We start from the raw sequence: 21676 nt of genomic DNA, 5'->3' as shown, positions 1-21676 counted from the left end.
TCTTTATTTTCAAACTTCAGTGTAAGTAGAAATCATCCAGGAAGTGTGCTGGAATGAACATTCTCAGGTCCCCTCAGATTCCACTTCAGTAAGTGAGGGCCCTGGGAACATGAATTTAACAGAGCATTGGGGTGGTCTGGGGGGTCACACTTGTGGAAGCACTGTCATCCTGTAAGTAAACATTTGTGTCTAGACTCGGGAGGCTCCTTAACTTAGTCACTACCCTCCAGGGTTATATGTTGTAGTTTTAATACATTTTTTTTCAGGCATTATTTTATAAACTTTGTTTCCACCTGCTGCTGCTGCTAAGTCGCTTCAGTTGTGTCCGACTCTGTGCGACTCCATAGACGGCAGCCCACCAGGCTCCCCCGTCCCTGGGATTCTCCAGGCAAGAACACTGGAGTGGGTTACCATTTCCTTCTCCAATGCATTAAAGTGAAAAGTGAAAGTGAAGTCTCTCAGTCGTGTCCGACTCTTCGCGACCCCATGGACTGCAGCACACCAGGCTCCTCCATCCATGGGCTTTTCCAGGCAAGAGTACTGGAGTGGGGGGCCATCGCCTTCTCCATTGTTTCCACCTCGAAGTCCTTAAATGCTTTAACTATGGTGGTGGTTCTGCCTGACATAGTCCACAAGCAGATGTTCCAAAGGGATAATCATGAGAAAGGCGAGGACCCTGCCTCCTCCCTGAATCAGGAGCTGCTGGAATTAGCGTAAGTTTAGTCTCTCTGCCCTTGAACTGCACTGACCTTCAGTTTCAGGGGTAGTGGGTGTGGTGGTAAGAGCCCACACATAAGACACACTTAGCTCTGGTGTTCATTCGCACTGCAGTGCCCTAGCTGTTTAACCTGGCTGAGCTTCAGTGTCCTAACCTGTAAAGTGGAGGGGGCTGTCACTTACCTTGCAGCTTTGTCATTAGGATTGGAGGTGGTCTTTGCAAAGCACCTGGCTGAGGATCTGCCATATAGTAGGTGCTCCCCGCAAATCATGAGGGCTTCTACACGGTGGTCTTCCTTGCCTTTGCTAAGCTGGTTCTCTTTCCAGAAATGTCCTTTCTGCTTCTCTCTGTCCCTGGAAGTTGCCAAGTAGCAAACTCTGTGTTGTGACTGACTCATGCAGTTTTTAAAAATTAAAATTGGTTGCCCACACGGATAAAAGTCCAGATTTCATGCTTCTCTGGAGAAGCCGGAGTCTCGAGTCCTCAGGGACCCTACATGGTGATCAAAGGCCTGGAATCTGGGATGCTCCGCTATCCTCCAGTTCTGGGCTTTTCCAAGGGCCCTGGGGTCTCCAGGCTTCCAGCATTTGACATGGAATTCTAGACCATGGTTAAATTAAATAACAGTTGCATCCTTTGCTAGTGTTTTCTCTCTTGTGCTTGTTTCCTCACTGATTATACGCTGTGTGGGGAAGGGTAGGTATTGCTCTGGCCAGTGGGGCAGTGCTCAGCACTTGGTAAGCCCCTCGATAAGCACTTGGTTGATAGAGACCATCCACTGTGGTCCTCAGTTTGCCTCCTCCACGTATGTGTCCCTCTCCAGCAAGACCGTGGGTTCTGTGCAGCGGCTACCATGGTGATGAACCCTCACTGATCCTATATTTTACTATTTTATTTAGAATTTTTACCTGGATAACAAAGGAAAAAAAGAAAACAAGGAAACCAATGAGAAAATGAATGCGAAGAACAAGGAATCCTTGCTTGAGGTAAGATTAATTTTGCAGAGCAGTAGAAAAGAGAGGAATATTAGCTGTATCTTTGTAAACTATTTGCTTCTCAGAATAATGGGCGATTCAGAGACACACTGAAATTTTAACTTGGGGTTTTAAGATCAAATTACTACTAAATTATAGCTATTTAGATCATTAAACTGGTTCTTGGAGTTGGTTGTTCAAAAGTATTGTTTTAGACAAGATAGTTTACTCTTCATGAAGTTGGATTGGTAAGTCTTGACTAAAAGACAATAATCCACATGAAACTCATCTCTAACAGTCCATAGATTTCATTGCTTACATGCTCTTAACAGAAGTCAGGCATGACTTCTTTGCAGTGAGTTCTCCGATGCCCCTCCAGCAGGCAGGTGTGGTAGAAAGTGTGAGATGGTGGTTGGAGCTCTGACCCAAGTTTGGTTCTGCCTGTTGAGGTTCATGTGTTATTGGGCCAGTCCAAGAACCTTGGTTTCCTGTATCGTATTGCATTGTTACAAAGATTTAGGAAGAGACTGGAAGCACCATGTGTAAAGTATGCTACCCGTGTCTGGTTATCACTCAAGGCTGTATTGCTGAAGTTCATTTGATGGTTGATTTTTTTGAAACTTCTGAATGACTTTTCACATTTCAACTTTGCTAAAAATTGAGGCCCTGGTCCCTGCCTATAATGCAGATGCCTGCTAGGCCACAGGTCACAAATGGGCATGGGAGCCCCAGATTTTTGTCATCCCAACAACATGATGACCTTTTGAATTAGGAGATTTGTAGCTTCTCTTGAGAAGTCAGAAGACCTGGTGACACCTGGGCCCACATTCCTGCCTGGAGCCAGTTCACTGATCCTCATCATGAGGGAAAAAATGTATAACTATGTGGGGTGACAGATATTAACTGCACTTATGATGGTGATCATTTTACAGTATATACATACATCAAATCATTAGGTCATATACCTAAATCTAATGCAATTTTCTGTGTCATCTGTATCTCAAAGTATGCCAAAAATAAAATACTAATTTATACATATTTTATGTACAGAATTAATGATAAAAATTTTTCTATTTACTAGCAGTGAAATCATAACTTTTCCACTTACAGGTAAAGGAATAAGTTATATATTTATCTACCTACAGTAATAGAAATAAATTTTATGTAATACTTCCACAATATGTACCAAGATTGTACTCACTACCTTCCTTATGAAGTTGGGGCTATCAGCACTCTTATTTTGCAAGTAAAGGCACTGAGGTTGAATCACTTGCTCAGAATCACAGAGCTAAGTGGTCAAGAAGCCTAGAAATTGAACTCTGGAGCTGAAATTCAATCACCGCGTTCCTCCTGTCTTTTGGCAAATAGTATGCAGTGTCAATATGTGCATTCAATTAGAGCTGTAGACAAAATGAGTTTTAGCTTGCCACAGTTTATTTCAATGTGAACAAGATATATGTTTTATCTCCTATGGGTTTTATATCATTGGAATCTCAATTTCAGGAGAGTTTCTGTGGAACATCCGTCATTGTGCCAGAACTCGAGGGAGCTCTTTATTTGAAAGAAGATGGGAAGAAATCATGGAAAAGGCGCTATTTTCTTTTACGAGCTTCTGGAATTTATTATGTCCCCAAAGGAAAGACTAAGGTCAGAAATTTTTTTTAAAAATATGCTTATGAAAAAGGCATTTCATGAAAGTGAAAGTCACTCAGTCGTGTCCAACTCTTTGCAACGCTATGGACTATACAATCCATGGAATTCTCTAGGCCAGAATACTGGAGTGGGTACCCTTTCCCAATTCTGGAGTGGGTAGCCTTTCTCTTCTCCAGGGGGTCTTCCCAACCCAGGGATCAAACCCAGGTCTCCTGCATTGCAGGTGGATTCTTTTCCAGCTGAGCCACAAGGGAAGCCCAAGAATACTGGAGTGGGTAGCCTATCCCTTCTCCAGCAGATCTTCCCAACCCAGGAATAGAACTGGTGTCTCCTGCATTGAAGGTGGATTCTTTACCAGCTGAGCTACCAGGGAAAAACTAAAGAAATCCTCAGGTGGAAATTTCAGTACTCTGCCTTTTGCTGTGAGATTCATGTGATGACAGTGTTTATTCAAATAAATATACTTTTAGGATAGAATTTCTGAAATCCTGAATCTTTCAGCTGCTTTCTTTTAAAGGTAAAGAAATCTATCTACTTTAAAGATCAGGTCTCAGAAATTATGACCAAAGCATTTCTCTAAAGATTAATTCATTTTTTTACCTATTGATTTCAGAGGACTTTTTTCCCTCCCTTTTTACTCTATTGTTCTGTAGGCATAAGAGTAAGACTTCTTTTATCTGGAATCATACATCTGGGTATAGCCAAATTGGGGGGACAGTTTAGCAAGATCTAGGCAAATGTAAAAGGGAATACCCCTTCAAAGGCCGGCTCCATGTTTAGCAATCTACCCCACAGAGTATTTTTAAGTATTTTTGTAATAGCATGATATTAAAATAACCTCTAGTCATCTATAGTAGGATGGTTAAATAAATAATTACATCTGTACAGTGTAATGTTATGCAACTATACAGTGTGATATAGCCTTTCATACATCCTGACATAGACCCCAAGATATAATGTTAAGAAAAAGAATAAATTCATGAAAAAATATTAAGAGTAAAATCTCATTTATATTTTTAAAATTTTATATGTGAATATGTCTATACATACATAGGCATATAAATATATCCCCCAAAACATTTGGAAGAATCTCTTTTCTGGAGAAGAGAAATGAAATGAGGAAAGAAGAGTGAAGGAAGATTTTCATTTTTCTTTTAAATATATATTTATTTATATTTAATTTATCTTTAAATATAAATAAATATTTATTTTTAAATTATGATGAATGTTTTATTTTTCTAATTAAAAAGACTAAAACTTTGAAAATCCAGAAGAAAAGCTCTCACAAGAAAAAAATGTACTACCATATAATAAAGAATAATTGTGCATTGAGATCGGACACGGCTGACGCGACTTAGCAGCAGTAGCAGCAGCAGTGCATTGAGATGTAATAATTCTGCCCTTTATTTTTTATTCATTAAAAAACAGAATGTGAGAGGAGAGAGAAAGTAATAGAACAAATCTGTAGTTGATGTGTCACCAAATATGTAGATTAGAGGTCTTCACAACGTGTGCTATACTTAAGGAGGGGATTCTGTTGCCATAGCAACACTGCCAGCCCTAAAGAGATGGCATGAAGGGAGTCTTTTCTCCTCAAGAAGAGATTCATGAAGTGTGTGCTGATTTTCTGAGCATCAGATACCACTCATTGTTCATCCACAAGGGACTTTTTCCTAAATGTTCAGTCATGAAATCCATCAGCGACTAAATGGCAAAAGCCAAAATGAAACGCCTCACAAGGTGCTCAGCCACTGTGTCCGGACCACGTCAGCACAGCACTGAAGTCTCGGGGTCAGCCAATCGTCTCTAGGGGCCCACGTCTAGTCGCCTCTAGGAGCCAGGACACCAGTGTAATCTTCTGCTCCACCCGTGGCACGCTGCTCTGCCCTAGATGTGCTCTTTCACGTCTTAAAATGTAGGCCTGGCTTTTAGAAGGCTGCGTGGTAAATGCTTAAGTAACACCTGAAATTCTGTATTTTCCTACTAAAATGTAACCCTTCATTGTGCCGTGAACAACTTGGGGAAATATTACCTGTCAGCTAAGTTGAGGTTATTTTTTTCCTTCTCTTTCAGACATCTCGAGATCTGGCCTGTTTTATACAGTTTGAAAATGTCAACATTTACTATGGGATTCAGTGTAAAATGAAATACAAAGCACCCACTGACTACTGCTTTGTTTTAAAGGTAGGTTTTAAGTCCTTACCTTAGATCTGTAAGCAGTTTGACTCAGTTATTTCCTTTTGAGAAATGTTCAGTGTTATGTAGCTAACTACAAGTATAACATAATAAGCTTTTTATTGGAAACCACAGTAGGAGAGGAGAAAGCATTTCTACCCAGTTCAGCTTATTTCCCCCAAGTCTGTTACTGAGTCTAAAACTTCCAAGTTAGCCTGTCTGGATTTCTTCATCACTTTATGAGAATGAAAGCTCTACATTTTGGACAGATTTTATTTATAATTTTATTGACAAAATGATTGATTGTTCAGTTCTTTATCAGGGCCTTATTCCATTGTAAGATATTTTGAGAAATTAGGAAGTTGACAAGACTTCCTAGAAAAATATAGAAAATAGAAAAATAGAAAAAAAATCTTTTTCTAAAAATAGTATTAGTGGGTCTTGAAACTTTTTAAAGTGCACATTATCAAAAGACAGTATATATTATCAGGTGTCTGGTAAGGCTGACATTAGCACCATATTTTGGAAGGTTGGGCAGAAGTAACTTTTCTCTGCCAAATGTAACAACTGACTCCTAGAAATGGACTCCAGGGATTTATGGAGCTCTTCTGGCCACACCATTGCCTCTGACACCACAAATTCCCCTTCATATGTTCACACCAGAAAAACCCAGGTTATCTCATTCCATTCGGCTCAGGTGCAAGCTGTGTGCAGAACTTTTTTTTTTCCTGCAAATATACTTTGTTATTTTTTATTAAATTACAAACATTGCTGTGCAATGTTATATAAATGACATGTGTACAATATAGTGATGCACCATTTTTAAAGGTTATACTCCACTTACAGTAATAAACTACTGGCATAGAAAGGGCCATGAGAACAGTGGCAAACATTATACACTGCATCTGCAATGCAGTGATTTAAGCACTTTTCGTATGTTAATTAATAGATTAATTCATTTAGTCCTTTATCAGCCTTCTGTGGTAAGAGCCACAGTTCTCCCTAGTTTGATTTCTTTATTTACTTTTGGCTGTGCTGGGTCTTTGTTGCTGCGCACAGACGTTCTCTAGTTGCGGAGAGCGAAGGCTACTCTCTAGCTGTGGCGCATGGGCTTCTCGTGTGGTTGACTTCTCTTGCTGTGGCTCCCAGGTTCTAGAGCACAGGCTCAGTAGTTCTGGTACACAGGCTTAGTTGCTCCGTGGCATGTGGGATCTTCCCAGACCAGGGATCGAACCTGTGTCTCCTGCAACGGCAGGTGGATTCTTTACCACTGAGCCACCAGGCAAGCCTCTCTCCGTAGTTTGTAGATGTGGAATCTGGGCACAGAGACTCTCAGCCAGGAACTAGCTGAACCAGGATGAGAAGCCAAGGAAGGGTGGGTGGTGTGGGGAGGCTATTCTCTCAGACACTGTTTGCCGGCACACAAAATCTCTTCTCTGCCTCCCTTAACCCCAGCCCCAGCTGCTCTTGAACTGTGTTTTCACTGTGTTGCTGTCTGCCCTCGGGGCCCTCGTTTGCAGTCCTGAGACTCTGAGAACTTAGGAACACAGAGGCCCTCCTTTGCACATGGGCATCCTTATGCCTGCACAGCATAAGAATGTCTTCTGGCTCTAAGCATGAACAGTCAGGGCTTCTCTGCTGGTGATGAAATATGCTTCAGAGCAGACAAATATAATGAAAGTTGTCAGAAGCGGGTAAGGGCCCATAAACCCATGGCCAGAGGCTGGAGCAGAGATTTTCAGCAATAGAAAGCAGAGATCTCAGATCTAGAGGGCTCCAGGCTGAGGATTTAGACCCAGTGAGCAGGGTGGGAATGTGGTTACTAGTGCTGACTCACAAACTTGGGACTAGGTCCCAGGATCATGTGTTGAACTATCTGGCCTGGGATGCAGGTCACCCTGGGCTGCACCGAGAATGGTGATGCTGAGACCCAGCTGAGGGCCTCCCATGGACAGGGCCAAGGGCTCTGAGGTGGGGAAAAATGCAGGCTTGACGATACGAGAACAAACAAGAATCAGAATAAACAAACAACCCACCAGGAACATGCATTTCCCTTTTCTCAAATGATGATGACGGATTGTGTTCTTAAGCCAGGTTCCTTAATGAGCAGTCGCCCTGCTCGTTTTGCACTTAGGCACACTTCTCACTTCCCTCCCAAAATGCTGGGAATTTTTACTCATTTGCTGAGTAAAAGGGTCAGTCATCCTTTGGAGAACTTAATTTTCTTATAAACATTCTGGTCACTTCTTGCCCTTTCTGTCCACTCTGGAGGGCGGAAGAAAGTCTTGATATGCAAAGATTTCATGAGGATGAGCAGGTTGACAGAATTCAGAGTATGCACATACATTGCAGAAAGGGTTCAGGATTAGAGTAGCATGTTAAGAGATCGTGTGAGTTCACAGACGTGCACAGGCTGAGAAGTTCAACCCGGGAGCGTCTTACTCAGGATGAACCCATGGATTACGACTATCCATGGAGGGTGCTGCCAGGAAGATGGGAGTTTTAAGTCCTGGCTCTGTCTCCTGGCACAGTGTCAAGACTCTCTAAGCTTCACTGCCCTCTGCTAAGAAGTGGAAATAACACATCTCGTGCAGAGTAAACCATCTCTGCCTGCCAGACCATTAGTGCCATGTTGACAGACATAACCAGTGAGCAAGAACTGGAGTCATTCTTACTGCACTCCAGTACCAGTTAAACATGCCTGTTGACCAGCATTTCTCAAACTTGAGAGTGCATGGGACTCACCAGGAGAGCTGTTAAGACAGGTGGTTGGGCCCCCAGAGCTTCGGATTCTGTGGGTCTGGGATCTGGCCTAGGAGTTTGCACGTCCACCAAGCTTCCAGGTTCTTATCTGCCTCTTCCTTCCACAGCTGTCACCTTTTCCAAAGAACTTTTCTCTGTTTTCCAACTTTTGCTGCAGACTTTAGCATGTCATTGAGTGATCATGCATTTGTTTACATACATCTCCCTCAGCAACACCCCAGCGACCACTTCCTAAGTACGGTGTGAGCCACTCTTCCTCATCTCTGCCTAACCACCCAGAGCTATCTACTGGACGCACGAGCCCTCGGTTCTCATTAGGGTTCTGCCGCTCTGTGTGACTTTGGATACACAGCTTAACCTCTCTGGTCTCCCACTGTTTCGAGGATCTGTACGATCCCTTTGGACAAGGTCAGTTGCCCTGACCTTTGCGTGCTGCATGGCATGTCTGCAGGAGCTTCTCCCTTTCTGTGGTCAGAGCAACCAAACCAATGGCAGAAGAGGCTGGCCAGTGGCCTGGAGCTGGCATTTTTCCTTAAACTTCTTTGCAAATATTTTCAGGCTAAAAGCTCAGGGGAGTAAACGCCTTGGCAAGGTCCTGGGACATGGCTGAAGACTAAGCACAGGGACTCGCTGAGTGGCCTCCCGGGAGCCTGCAGGGTTCCTGCCTTGATGGGGGAGCCAGAAGGGAGCCTTGAGCCCACCGGGCAGCTCGTCTTGGAATCATAAAATCTGAGGCTCACAAGTGATCTTTGAGGTCATCTTCAAGATCACCTGATGTTTAATTCTCCTTTATCCAATCCTGGTACACTTGTGATATGAGGAAGTTGGTGAGATGTACCCCACTAATGTTGGGGAGAATAAACCAAAGTCTACACATCAACCTCTTCATCGTAGGAAGAGCTGTTGCCTGTATTTTGTGCTCAGTAGCCACTGTGTTTAAAGGAAGAACCACATTTTACTCTGGATGAACACACTTAAATTGTTGATTGTGCTGTTTAAGTGGATCCCTGTACCCATACAGTTGCTTCCTGCCTTTCATTCCAAGCACAATATGATTTACAGTCTGCTCCTGGGAACCCAGCTTTCCCATCACATGACATGCACACACACACACACACATAAACAAATTTAAATATACCAAGACCGAGGTAACAAAAATCAACTTTTTAAATTCCTCCAGGGGAAAAAAAAAAATAGCTGTTTTCTAAGAACAATTATAAACACCAGATTGCTGGAGACACCCATGTTTTGCCCCTCTTACACAAGGGCCAGACCAGAAAGTTCTGTTCTGGTTCAGTTGGAAAGTTTGGTTGGAAGTTAGGGAGCCGTGTTTCTGGTGCTGAAAGACAAGAATGTTCTGTGTGACCTTGGACCTTGAACACTCCATCCCCTTTGCACCTGCCCATCACTGCACTCTTTGACCGAGAGCTCCTGGAAGGCCTGGGTGACCCCCTAGTGCAGCACCCAGCTCACTGCCTCTTAAAATTGGACAGAGATACTCCTTCTCTGGGCCATCCATGTGGGGAAGAGATGACAGAAGACAGGGCAAAACCCTGAATTCCTCGTACCAGAAGTAACCCTAGGCCTGCATGAGACTCACGAAAGCATTAATTCCTTGACGTGAGAATCACAGCACACAAGCTCCCTTATCTGATAAATGGAGACGTGACTTGGATTTCTTGTAGGGCTAGAAACATGAAAGATGTGAAGGTTTCCAGATGTTCAAAAAGCAGGAATGGACATGGCTGTTGATAACACAGTAAAAAGTGCTTGTGATAAATCGTGTCAATTCTTTCCAAACTTAGCCTCTATAAAAAAGTACCCCTGTTCCTAATTCTAAAATTGCTACCAGTGATTTTGGCCACCATCTCAGGAAATTTCAGATGCTGTGAGAATTTTCTAAACATTTTTTGAAAGGTGCTAATTTGTGAAGAGTTTACAAATGGTCTTTGGAATGACTTTTTTTCCAGCATCCCCAGATTCAGAAAGAGTCCCAGTATATCAAGTATCTGTGCTGTGATGATGCCAGAGCACTAAGCCAGTGGGTCACGGGAATCAGGATTGCCAAGGTAAGAGAATGGGTGGACTCACCCGACCTTGAATTTGCCAGCCAGCCTGGCACATTGACCTGGGTCCAATCTTTGTGTCACTCGGAAGCAGCTGATTCATTCTTCTTTTTTCTTTTTTTTGGCTGCACAAGATCTTAGTTGCGGCCTGTGGGATCTAGTTCCCTGACCAGGGATCAAACCCAGGCCCCTTGAATTGGGAGCTCAGAGTCTTAACCGCTGGACCATGAGGAAAGTCCCAACACCTGATCCATTCTCACTAAGTCAGTGCCACCACTATCACCTCATTTATTTGCCCATTGGTTTTTTATTGAGTTAAGTGGGAGTGGTTGACACATGGACCTCTCCCATGACCTGAGAAGCAGGGATTTATTTTCACACGAGCCATTGCAGATATTGATTTCTGGAGAGCTTTGCAAGTGTTATGTGTAATTAAGAAACATGAGATGCAAGCTGTGGCAAAATTACATAGAGACAGGAAATGGCACCCCACTGCAGTATTCTTGCCTGGAGAATCCCATGGACGGAGAGGCCTGGTGAGCTACAGTCCATGGGGTCGCAAAGAGTCGGACACGACTGAGTGACTTCACTCACTCACTCACTCATGTGTCATCACACTGCATAGCTAAAGCTCCCTTCTCATGGGAAGGTACAAATATTACCTGATTTTGCTAATCCGGAATATTATCTCACATATGAAAACATGGTTTGTGGATTTTTCTTTTTAATGGAAATACTTCTACTAAAAGTATCTCAGGAAAGGAGTAAAAGGAATAGTCATGAGGTCCTCTTTTCCCTGAATTTGTAGATTGCAGTGGAGTGCAGAGTTTGGGATAAATGGATTGCTCTGTTGCTTCTTTTGTGTTCTCTCTCTAGTATGGAAAGACGCTCTATGATAACTATCAGCGGGCCACGGCCAAGGCAGGGCTTGCCTCTCGGTGGACAAACCTGGGCACAGTCAACGCAGTGCCACCAGCCCCGCCTTCCACAGGTACCATGCTGGGGGGAGATTCTGACACCTGTTCCAAGCTCAGAGCTTGTGCTCAACTGGAAGATACGCAGTTCAATGCCAGAATCCCAGGACAAGGACCAGACGTGGATGCATTATTATGCCATTCTCTTCCACGTTCTCTCCTGCTCTACTGTGTCCTTCTCATCAACACCAATCCCTTCTTCAAAGAAACAAATTTAAAACCCTCCTATGACTCCAGATCCCCCTCCTGCTCCATCGGACAAGCAGACTGTTCTAAAGGGTGGACTGTATTTGCTGTTTCTGTTATTCTACTTCCTGTTCACTCCCCGGGGCTTCCCAGGTGGCTCAGTGGTAAAGAATCTGCCTGCCAATGCAGGAGACCTGGGTTCAGTCACTGGGCTGGGAAGATCCCATGGAAAAGGAAATGGCAGTCCACTCTAGTATTCTTGCCAGGGTAATCCTCTGGACAGAGGAGGCTGGCAGGCTACAGTCCATGGGGTCGCAAAAGAGTCAGACATGACTTAGTGTGTAAACAGCAATGACTGTTCACTCTTCATAACCATTGCAGTCAGGCTCCTGCCTCTAGTATGTCATGAAAATGCTCTTGCTAAATCAAACTACTATAACCTCCTCTTTTTTTTTTTTTTAATTTATATACCCCAGCTATACCCCACAGCATGGGGATCTCAGTTCCCCCAGCAGGGATCAAACCCCAGGCCCCTCCATTGGCAGTGTAGAGTCTTAACTACTGGACCATCAAGGAAGTCCCATAAACCCTTCTTTCTAGTTGCCCTTTCAGCAACCCCAACACAACTGACCACTCCTCCTGGAGCCAACCCCTTTCCTGGGGTATTACCCTCCAAGTCCCACACCCGACCTTAACTTCTCTAGCTACCCTTTTTCGACCCGCTCTTTATTAGAGCAGGGTTATTCTTCTTCTACCCCAACTTAAATTACCCAAGGCCGAGTCAAGTCCTAACCCTACTCTCATACTATCTCCCTAAGTGATCTGATCCACCCCCAGCGCTGTCTACACGCTGACCACCTATAACTGCATAAATCCAATCCAGGCTTCTCTGTTGACCTTCAAACCCATGTATCCAACCGTCTGCTCAGTGGCTTAATCTGAATGCACCCCAGACCTCAAACTAAACATCTGTAAAACTGAGCCCATCCTCTTCCTCTCTCGACTTGCTCCCCCATGGTTGTTCTATTTCCACAAATAACATCATCATCTGCCCAATTACTCCTGCAGGAAACATGCAAGAAAAGCTCATTGTTGTCAAGTTGTGTCCGACTCTTTGCAACCCCGTGGACTACAGCGTGCCACGCTTCCCTGTCCTTCACTGTCTCCCGCAGTTTGCTCAAATTTATGTCCACTGAATCGGTGATGCTATATAATCATCTCATCCTCTGTCGTCCCCTTCTTCTCCTGCCTTCAATCTTTCCCAGCATCAGGGTCTTTTCCAGTGAGTCTGCTCTTCACATCAGGTGGCCAAAGTATTGGAGCTTCAGCTTCAGCATCAGTCCTTCCAATGAATATTCAGGGTTAATTTCCTAAAGGAGTGATTGATCTCCTTGCAGTCCAAAGGACACTCAAGAGTCTTCTCCAGCACCACAATTTGAAAGCATCAGTTCTTCGGCACTCAGCTTTCTTTATAGTCCAGCTCTCACATCCGTACATGACTATTGGAAAAACCATAGCTTTTGACTAAGAAAAGCTCATTCACCTTCAATTTCAGTCACTCCTCAATCTTGTTGATTCTACCTTCTGAGTATTGGTCAAATCTGTCCGTGCCTGCCTGTCTCCATTGCCATCAAATCCAGACCGCCACCATCTTCACGTGGCCCCACAGGCTGGTGCTCCAGCCCTCCCGATGCTTTCTGCTGCTCTCAGATAAGTCCCCAGTCCCCAGCAAGGCCACCAGAACCTGCATGACATGAGCCTCGCACATTTCGCCTCTTTCCCCACCTGTCTTCCTGTTCCTGTCACAAAACCCATCAGTTGTTTTTTTCCCCCAATTTTTCAAAGCCCCAAGCACCCTCCTTTCTGAGAGACTTCACAGATGCTCTTCCTTGTTTCTGAGGCTCTTTTCTTTTTTAACTAGATCTCTTTTTTTCATGTTTATTATTTATTTGGCTGTACCAGGTCTTTAGTTGTATCCTGTGGAATCTTCCCATACGTACTCTCCAGGCCAGAATACTGGAGTGGGTAGCTGTTCCCTTCTCCAGGAGATCTCCCCAACCCAGGGATCCAACCCAGGTCTTCTGCATTGCAGGCGGATTCTTTACCAGCTGAGCCACAGGGGAAGCCCAAGAATACAAGAATGGGTAGCCTATCCCTTCTCCAGCGGATCTTCCCAACCCAGGAATCGAACCAGGGTCTCCTAAGTGGGATCTTTCAGTGGCCGCATGTGAACTCTTCCCAGGTGGCGCTAGTAGTAAAGAACCCGCCTGCCAATGCAGGAGACATAAGAGATGTGGGTTCGATTCCTGGGTTGGGCAGATCCCCTGGGGGAGGGTATCACAATCTACTCCAGTATTCTTGCCTGGAGAATCCCATGGAAAGAGGAGCCTGGCATGCTATAGTCCATGGGGTCACAAAGAGTCAGACAGGACTGAAGTGACCTGGGCACATATGTGAACTCTTAGCTTCAGCATGTGGGATCTAGTTCTCCGACCAGGAATCGAACCTGCGTCCTCAGCATTCGGTGCACAGAGTCTTAGCCACTGGAAGTCCCTATGGTACTCTTTCTTTCTAATTTCTTTCTAAATGGGCTAATTTCTGCCCATTTTCAGATCTCAAATAAATTGTCCTTTGTAGGCCAGTCATAATTCATAATCTGTGTAACTGTTAGTTTACTATCTGTTACCTCCTCTAGAAACTGAAGGAAATCATGCTGTCAGGGACTGTTTCTGTACGGTCAGTTCAGTTCAGTCGCTCAGTCGTGTCTGACTTGTTGTGACCCCATGGACTACAGCACGCCAGGCTTCCTGTCCATCACCAACTCCCGGAGCTTGCTCAGACTCATGTCCATTGAGTTGATGATGCCATCCAACCATCTCATCCTCTGTCATCCCGTTTTCCTCCTGCCTTCAACCTTTCCCAGCATCAGGGTCTTTTCCAGTGAGTGGGTTCTTTGCATCAGGTGGCCAAAGTATTGGAGCTTCATCTTCAGCATCAGTCCTTCCAATGAATATTCAGGACTGATCTCCTTTAGGATTACCTGGTTTGATCTCCTCGCAGTCCAGGGAACTCTCAAGTCTTCAACACCACAGTTCAAAAGCATCAATTCTTAGGTGCTCAGCTTTCTTTTTAGTCCAACTCTCACATCCATACATGACCACTGGAAAAACCATAGCCTGGACTAGACGGACTTTTGTCAGCAAGGTAATGTCTCTGCTTTTTAATTTGCTGTCTAGGTTGGTCATAGCTTTTCCTCCAAGGAGCAAGCGTCTTTTAATTTCATGGCTGCAGTCACCATTTGCAGTGATTTTGGAGCCCAAGAAAATAAAGTCTGTCACTGTTTCCATTGTTTTCCCATCTATTTGCCATGAAGTGATAGGACTATGTGCCATGATCTTAGCTTTTTGAATGTTGAGTTTAAATCCAGCTTAGTAAGTTTTCCCAGAAGGAAGCAGAATGCTTGGCAGACAATAGGCTAGAATTTGAACATGGTTGGGATGACAATAAATTAATACCTTGTAGGGTTTCTCTGAAAGTGAAGTAATATAAACACTCTTAATACTAAATGTTTGATACATGTTCAGTTCATTTGCCTAAATGAATTGCTTAAATCCAATTTTTGTAGAACACTATCACAGCAGTCAGATGAGATGTCCATTGATCAAAAAAGAGGATCTTTCCCATAATGGAAAATCCGTTAGTAGATAGTAAATTAACCCATGTTGGTTCTGCTGTAGAGTTTTATCAGAAATAAGCCCTACAGAGAACAAATGTGCTGGGATGTTAAACCATACTGGGACTGTTCCTGCTTATTATTTTTTTGGAACCTCTTGAGAGTAAGTAGATTGACTATTGTGTCCCTTTGCCCATTAAATCTTCCCTTTGTATTTCCTAAAAAATAAAAAGTAAAATGAGGCCATTTTCTTACAACAACAGTGCAGTTATCAAACTTTGGAAATTTAACTTTTCATGTTGATAAGAGTATTTGTAGGTAAACCACAGCCTGTATTTCAGTTTTGCCAGATGTCTCAGTGATGCCGTTACAACAGTGCTCTTTCCTAGCATGGGTTCCCTCCAGAACTGCATTTCGGCCTCATATTTCTGTCTTCCTCTTTGATTTGGCACATTTCCTCAGCCTTTCTTTGTCTGTCAGGACATTAACATTTCTTAAAGAATGAGGGCCATTTATTTTATAGAATGTCCCTCAGTTTGGATGTGTCTGATGTTTCCTAATAATTCATCTCAAATGATGCATTTGGGGCAGAACTGAGCTGCTGGGTCCTTTTCGGGGTGCCGCCTTTGGAAGCCTGTGGTGTCTGTGGCCCTGCCGGGAACACTCACTCTGGCCGCTTAGCTAAGGTGCTGTCCGGTTTCTCTCCCATGCAGCTTTTTCATGCTGTATTTAAGAATTTGTGCAGATACTTGGAGACAGCAGAAGTGTCCGAGTCCTTATCAAACTTTCCCTTCTTCCCCTTTTCCTGGAGTGCTTAATGACCTTCTTTGAGTTGTTCTGTAGATTTATGGGCTTTTCAGAATATTGGGAAAATATCTGAAGAAGCAAGCACACAGTCATTTCATAAATGTTTGACAGAAGAGCTGGTCCTGAGCAGAGAGCTAAGGCAAGCTCAGATGCACTCAAATGGGAGACCTCATGTCCGGGGCTAGGAGGCAGTTCAGCTGTGGGAGGAGCAGCCACCTGCAACCCCCCACCTCCACCCCACCTCCCCCCAGCCCACCCCAGGATGCCCTCTTAGGAGCTGGAAATCAACACACAGATGCTTCTCTCTGACTGACTCTCTCAGAACTGTGAAACCTCAGCTAGGCACACTTGTGCAAAAGTGCAAATAAAAAGACAGGAAAAGAAGCACGTATTAGAACTTTCTGGGGAAAATAAATCTAATTCTAGGGTATATTCAAGGTTTGTACATTTTGCTCAGTCCCCTCTGTCTATTGTTTTTGTGCCCAAAGTATTTTTTTTTTGTTGAGGATAATGTTCAAAATTTGTTTCTGTACATAGCATGGTGCAAACCAAGATACATCCATTTCAGAAAAAAATCACCCACAGGAAGAATTCTTTTAGAAGGGAGGTTTTTGAGATTTATTCCTCAGTTACCAAAAGGATTTTAAAAGCAGAATACAGTATTGTTTGGGACCCCAGTTAATCCAGGTCCTGTGGCTTGTATAAAGCATTCACTTCCCTGCATGTTTTGCTGAACCTTATGAAGTATTGTTATAGAAGCTCAGATTTTTTTTTTTTGTAAACCCTGTGTACCTGTAAATCCTTTCACTTTGGAGACAAACTGCTTTATCTTTTCAGATTAACTGTCAAGAATGTTGAAAATACCTCACTGACTATTCTTATTTTTAGTGAAGTATAGTTGATTTACAATATTGTATTAGTTTCAGGTGTACAGCAAAGGGATTCAGTTTTCTATTCAGATTATTTTCCATTATGGGTTATTATAATGCGAGACACTGAATATAGTTCCCTATGTTATACAGTAACTCCTTGTTGCTCACCTATTTTATCTACAATAGTTTGTATCTGTTGATTCCATACTTCTCACTTTCCCTCCCCCCTTATCTACTCTTCTCTTTCTCTGCCTCTTAGGAGTTAAAACAGACCCCACCCAAGCCAATGGTCAGCTCCCCCAGGCAACACAGTCTATGAATACTGCTCTCGGAGAAGACTGGAGACACCTTGAAACAACCAAGGTAAGACTGGGGGTAGCTGACCCACTTCTATCAGACTGTCTCTTGTAAGCCCATATTCTAAACTGTGTTCAAGTGACTGCTTCTTTAAAAAAAGAAAAAATACAGTTCCAACAATTCAAGTCACTATAATTTCATTTAGATAATTCCTCCATATATATAATCTTAAAATTACATAGGCTAGAAAGGAAAATTAAAACCAGCTACTACCAACAGAGCTTCAGGAAAATGTAAGAATCTTTTTTAATACTGAGGATTGGTAACTATTTTTAGTTTAGCTACACTTATTTTGACTGAAGTGATTTTGTTTGTAATTCAAGTGGTTTTAGCCCTCTCTGAAAGTGGCACCTACATTTTAAACCCTTGGGATTTTAAATTATTTTTTCTGAATAACTTAGAGTAGTGTGATAGTCAGAAGCCCTTTATTAAATGCTAACTGGGCCCCAAACCAAATTAGAATACTGATAAGGCTCCACTATAAAATATGCATTTTTGTATTTTTCTGTTAATGTTCTACATACATCCTCAGGCTAATGGAGAATAAAACACATCTGAAAATAATAGCCAAATTGGTATAACATTCTCCATAACTTTTTTTTTCAGTAGAGGAGATATAATGAAGAGTTATTTAAATCTAAAATTTTAGCTAAAAGTTATAATTTAGTTACTAGTCCAGTTGCTAACATCTCAATTGACTATACAAGTTCCACTGAATATTTCTTATATGTTACTCAAACCAACTATAAATGTACCTTCAGAAGTTTTCCACCTTACTCTCCCCTTTTACTTTGTCCCATCAGCCAGTGGTGGAAACAAGTCATATAGTTATTGAGCTGCTTATAATTTTTGAAAAAAAAATTTAGGTCATTAAAAGGGCCACCTGGGAAGCCCTTATGTATGTATGGTATAGGAGCAAAATAATTTCAGATACCTACTCCTGACGACTGCATTTCACAACCAGCTCAACTCAGACCAAGAAAAATGTTGTATCTGTGTATGCCTACAACCCTAGCAGGGCTTCTCCGGTGGGACAGTGGTAAAGAATCGACTGCCAAGCAGGAGGCTTGAGTTGGATCCATCCCTGGATGGGGAAGATCCCTGGAGAAGGGCATGGCAACCCACTCCAGTATTCTTGCCTGGGAAATCCCATGGACAGAGGAGTCTGGAAGGCTACAGTCCACGGGGGTCCCAAAAGAGCTGGACACGACTTCGCGACTGAAAAAACAAGGGTAAAGACTGAGGTCGCAAAGAGCTGGACACGACTGAGCGACTGAACTGAACTGAACTGAAAGACAGAGGTAACCCCAAACTAAACTTTGTACCACTAGAGCTCTAAGACACTGGCAACCTTATATCAAGCAGTTCCTAGAAGATACATTCGGAGAAGGCAATGACACCCCCCTCCAGTACTCTTGCCTGGAAAATCCCATGGATGGAGGAGCCTGGTAGGCTGCAGTCCATGGGATCGCGAAGAGTCAGACACGACTGAGCGACTTCACTTTCATTTTTCACTTTCACTTTTCACTTTCATGCATTGGAGAAGGAAATGGCAACCCACTCCAGTGTTCTTGCCTGCAGAATCCCAGGGACGGGGGAGCCTGGTGGGCTGCAGTCTCCTGGATCGCACAGAGTCGGACACGACTGAAGTGACTTAGCAGCAGCAGCAGAAGATACATTATTAGTATAATAAATACCTGTGGAATAGGGCAAAGTCTTCCATGTAGGGAATACAAGGTAGATTAGCACCAGGTGATAACGTTTTATTATTGATGATCCTGTTGAAGGGCATTTGGAGTCGTTCTGTGTCCCAGAGCACAGAGGGTCTAATTCAGGAACAACCTGGAGTCTCAAGACAGAGATTGGGGGCCACCCCTGGCGGGGGTTGGGGGACGGGACAGATGCTTCCTAAATCCGCAGACTCAGCTGTCCAGGTAAATGTCACATCCGCACGGCCCTGTGGTCACAAGCATAACGCTGTTGTCGCTTTGTTGAAGGACAAGAAGCCCGGCCCCGGCCTCGGCAGCCACGATCCCGGAGCGCCCAGGGCCCAGCCCCTTCCCAAGTCCAGCCTGCCTCCGCCTCCTCCTCCCGTGCGCCGGTCCTCGGACGTGGGTGGTGGCAGCCCGGGGACGCCCCCCAAGGCCAAGGGCGCGGCCGCTCGCTTCCCTGCTCCGCCCGACGACCTTCTGCCGCCGCCCCCGCCGCCGCCGCCGCCCGTGGAGGACGACGAACTCCCCCCGCCACCCCCTGACTTTAACGACACGCCCCCAGACTTCGTGCCTCCCCCGCCGCCGTCGTTTGCGGGGGATTTGGGGTTCCCTCTGCCGCCGCCGCCGCCACCCCCACCCGCCCTCGCCCCCGAATCCGTGAGGACGCCCCCGATGACCGTCAAAAGGCCGCCGCCTCCGCCTAAGAGGCAGGAAAACCCAGGACCACCGGGCGGGGGAGGCGGGGAGCAAGATTTCATGTCGGATCTCATGAAAGCTTTGCAGAAGAAGAGAGGCAACGTGTCCTAAAGGGAAGCTTAGAAATACCTTTGGGTGATGGGCGTAACATTGTTAACCTGAAATGCATTTTTGCTACTTTGATTCCATGACTTCATTTTAGATACAGTATTCAGATTAGAAATGCAAATAGAAACTTCTCCCTATTGCTCAAGTACATTAGTAATCCTTAACCTACACAGAATTGAGACTGTCTGAGTGAATGTATCCATATTTTCTGTGTATTTCCATTTCGATAGATTTTTGTTTTCCCTTCCCAGTTTTTGTTACTATGTTCCGAACCATCAAATTAATAAAAGTTTAAAATGGTTTATCTGAAAATGGTATTTCTAGAAATATCAGTATAAATCTAGTGCAATATCAATCCTGTTTTATAATATATACTTGACCTTTTACAAATCCTAGGCCTTCTAAAGTCTTGTTGATCTTTGAAATATGTTCCATCTCTGTCTCAGTAACCTCCAGAATTTTCGGAAAAGTTGAAAGAGGAGAAAGAAAAAGTCAGGAGATGTAGAGTGAATTTAGTTTCTTTGAGATTTCATTGTTTGGTTGAAGTCCCGGACATACCCTAACTTGGTTTTGGTCTTCTGGTGGCTGAATAAGATAGTAATTGGTTGAAGGGGAAGGTTTTTAGATAGTTTTTGGATTCTCTGTTATTATACTATTATTTGCTGTAAGTTGTTATGATGCTATAAATTGCTATAAAAATTTAGACAGGAAAAGGCAATCATATTCTTCAATGTGGAATGTTTTCCCTCAGATAAACTTAATGCTGTTTTAAACAACCAATTTATCCTAAGTTCCTGTTACCCTTATCTCCTCTTACTAATTGGCTGAGAATCCTTTTAGATTTTTTGTTTTATTTCCATGGTTCTATTTTCTTTTTAAATGTAAAACACCTCAAAATCTTCTTAAAGTGGGTAGAGAATAATAATTAATGTGTTATTTTCTACTTAAGGAAGATGATTAACCTGATATTTTAATATTTGGATAAAAGTTAGCTCTAAATTGACATTTAAGACAAAAAGCAAATTCAGATTTTAAAACCAAAATATTTAATCATTAAACCTGATAAGGTGCACTCAATTTTTCCTAAACACTGGGACCAATGGCCATGGAAAGGAAGGGCTCAGAGAGCAGGACTGAGAAAGGGAGAGAGAGAGAGGTGTTTATTAACGGGCTTCAGTGGAGACCCCCAAACTCAAACATGTAGAAATATAAAAATGCAAACTTTAAAATGTTCTGGAGTTTTAGCATTAGATGATACATATTTTAAAAAAACTACAGAAGAGAATTAGCTGATTTTGTGGTCAAAATATTAAGGCAGATTTGGTGGACCAAAAGGTTGAATGCACTGTTTCTCTCTATCCCTGCCTTTGTTACGGGATATAAAGGAAAACACTAGGAAGTGGATGGTCCAGACAGCCCTTGCTTTGCATCGTTCGGCCTGCACAAGTTCCAATTAGCACAATTTAGATAATAACACTAGATCCCCAACATGGCTCATGTATGCTGCCATAGTATTTTAACCAGTAATTAGTTTTAACTAGTAAGTAATTATACGGAGTACAAATTTGCTGTTAGGTTTTCAACCCATAAATCACTATATAAGTAACAGATACATACCATGATCAGTGACAAGTTACATTCCTTCTTTAACGCCTGTTAGGGATTGATCACTGATTGTTACTCAGTTTATTCACAGACAGAAAAGTGTCTTAACGTGATAAAGTATTATACATATGTGTCAAGTCATTAATGTTTGGAGATACAGAAATATTCACAGATTAAGTGAAATTATGTCAGAATTCCTTTAAAATACTTGGGGATATGTAAATTCTACTTCAGTGAAAACAATAACTAGAAATGGAAAGTGTGTAAGGGTATAAATGAAGCAAGACTAATCATGCATTGATAATAAATTTGTTGAATGGTAAATCAGGTTCATTAA

At 43.1% G+C, this 21676-nt stretch overlaps 1 protein-coding gene across 1 annotated transcript in view; it reads left to right on the top strand.

Moving 5' to 3' along the window:
• APBB1IP (amyloid beta precursor protein binding family B member 1 interacting protein) overlaps positions 1 to 19737 on the top strand; it is a 39858-nt gene extending 20121 nt beyond the window's left edge. Inside the window, exons 7-13 of the mRNA XM_052651130.1 lie at positions 1618 to 1704; positions 3196 to 3339; positions 5419 to 5529; positions 10254 to 10352; positions 11226 to 11340; positions 17121 to 17224; positions 19216 to 19737. Of these exons, the coding sequence (XP_052507090.1) occupies positions 1618 to 1704; positions 3196 to 3339; positions 5419 to 5529; positions 10254 to 10352; positions 11226 to 11340; positions 17121 to 17224; positions 19216 to 19737 (1182 nt within the window). The remainder of the gene's footprint in view (positions 1 to 1617; positions 1705 to 3195; positions 3340 to 5418; positions 5530 to 10253; positions 10353 to 11225; positions 11341 to 17120; positions 17225 to 19215) is intronic.
• Positions 19738 to 21676: the final 1939 nt, after the last annotated feature.

The sequence above is a fragment of the Budorcas taxicolor genome, chromosome 13 (assembly GCF_023091745.1).
Source record: "Budorcas taxicolor isolate Tak-1 chromosome 13, Takin1.1, whole genome shotgun sequence".
Lineage (NCBI taxonomy): Eukaryota > Metazoa > Chordata > Mammalia > Artiodactyla > Bovidae > Budorcas > Budorcas taxicolor.
The sequence above is the reverse complement of the archived record's forward strand: the minus strand, read 5'-3'. Positions and strand labels throughout refer to the sequence as shown.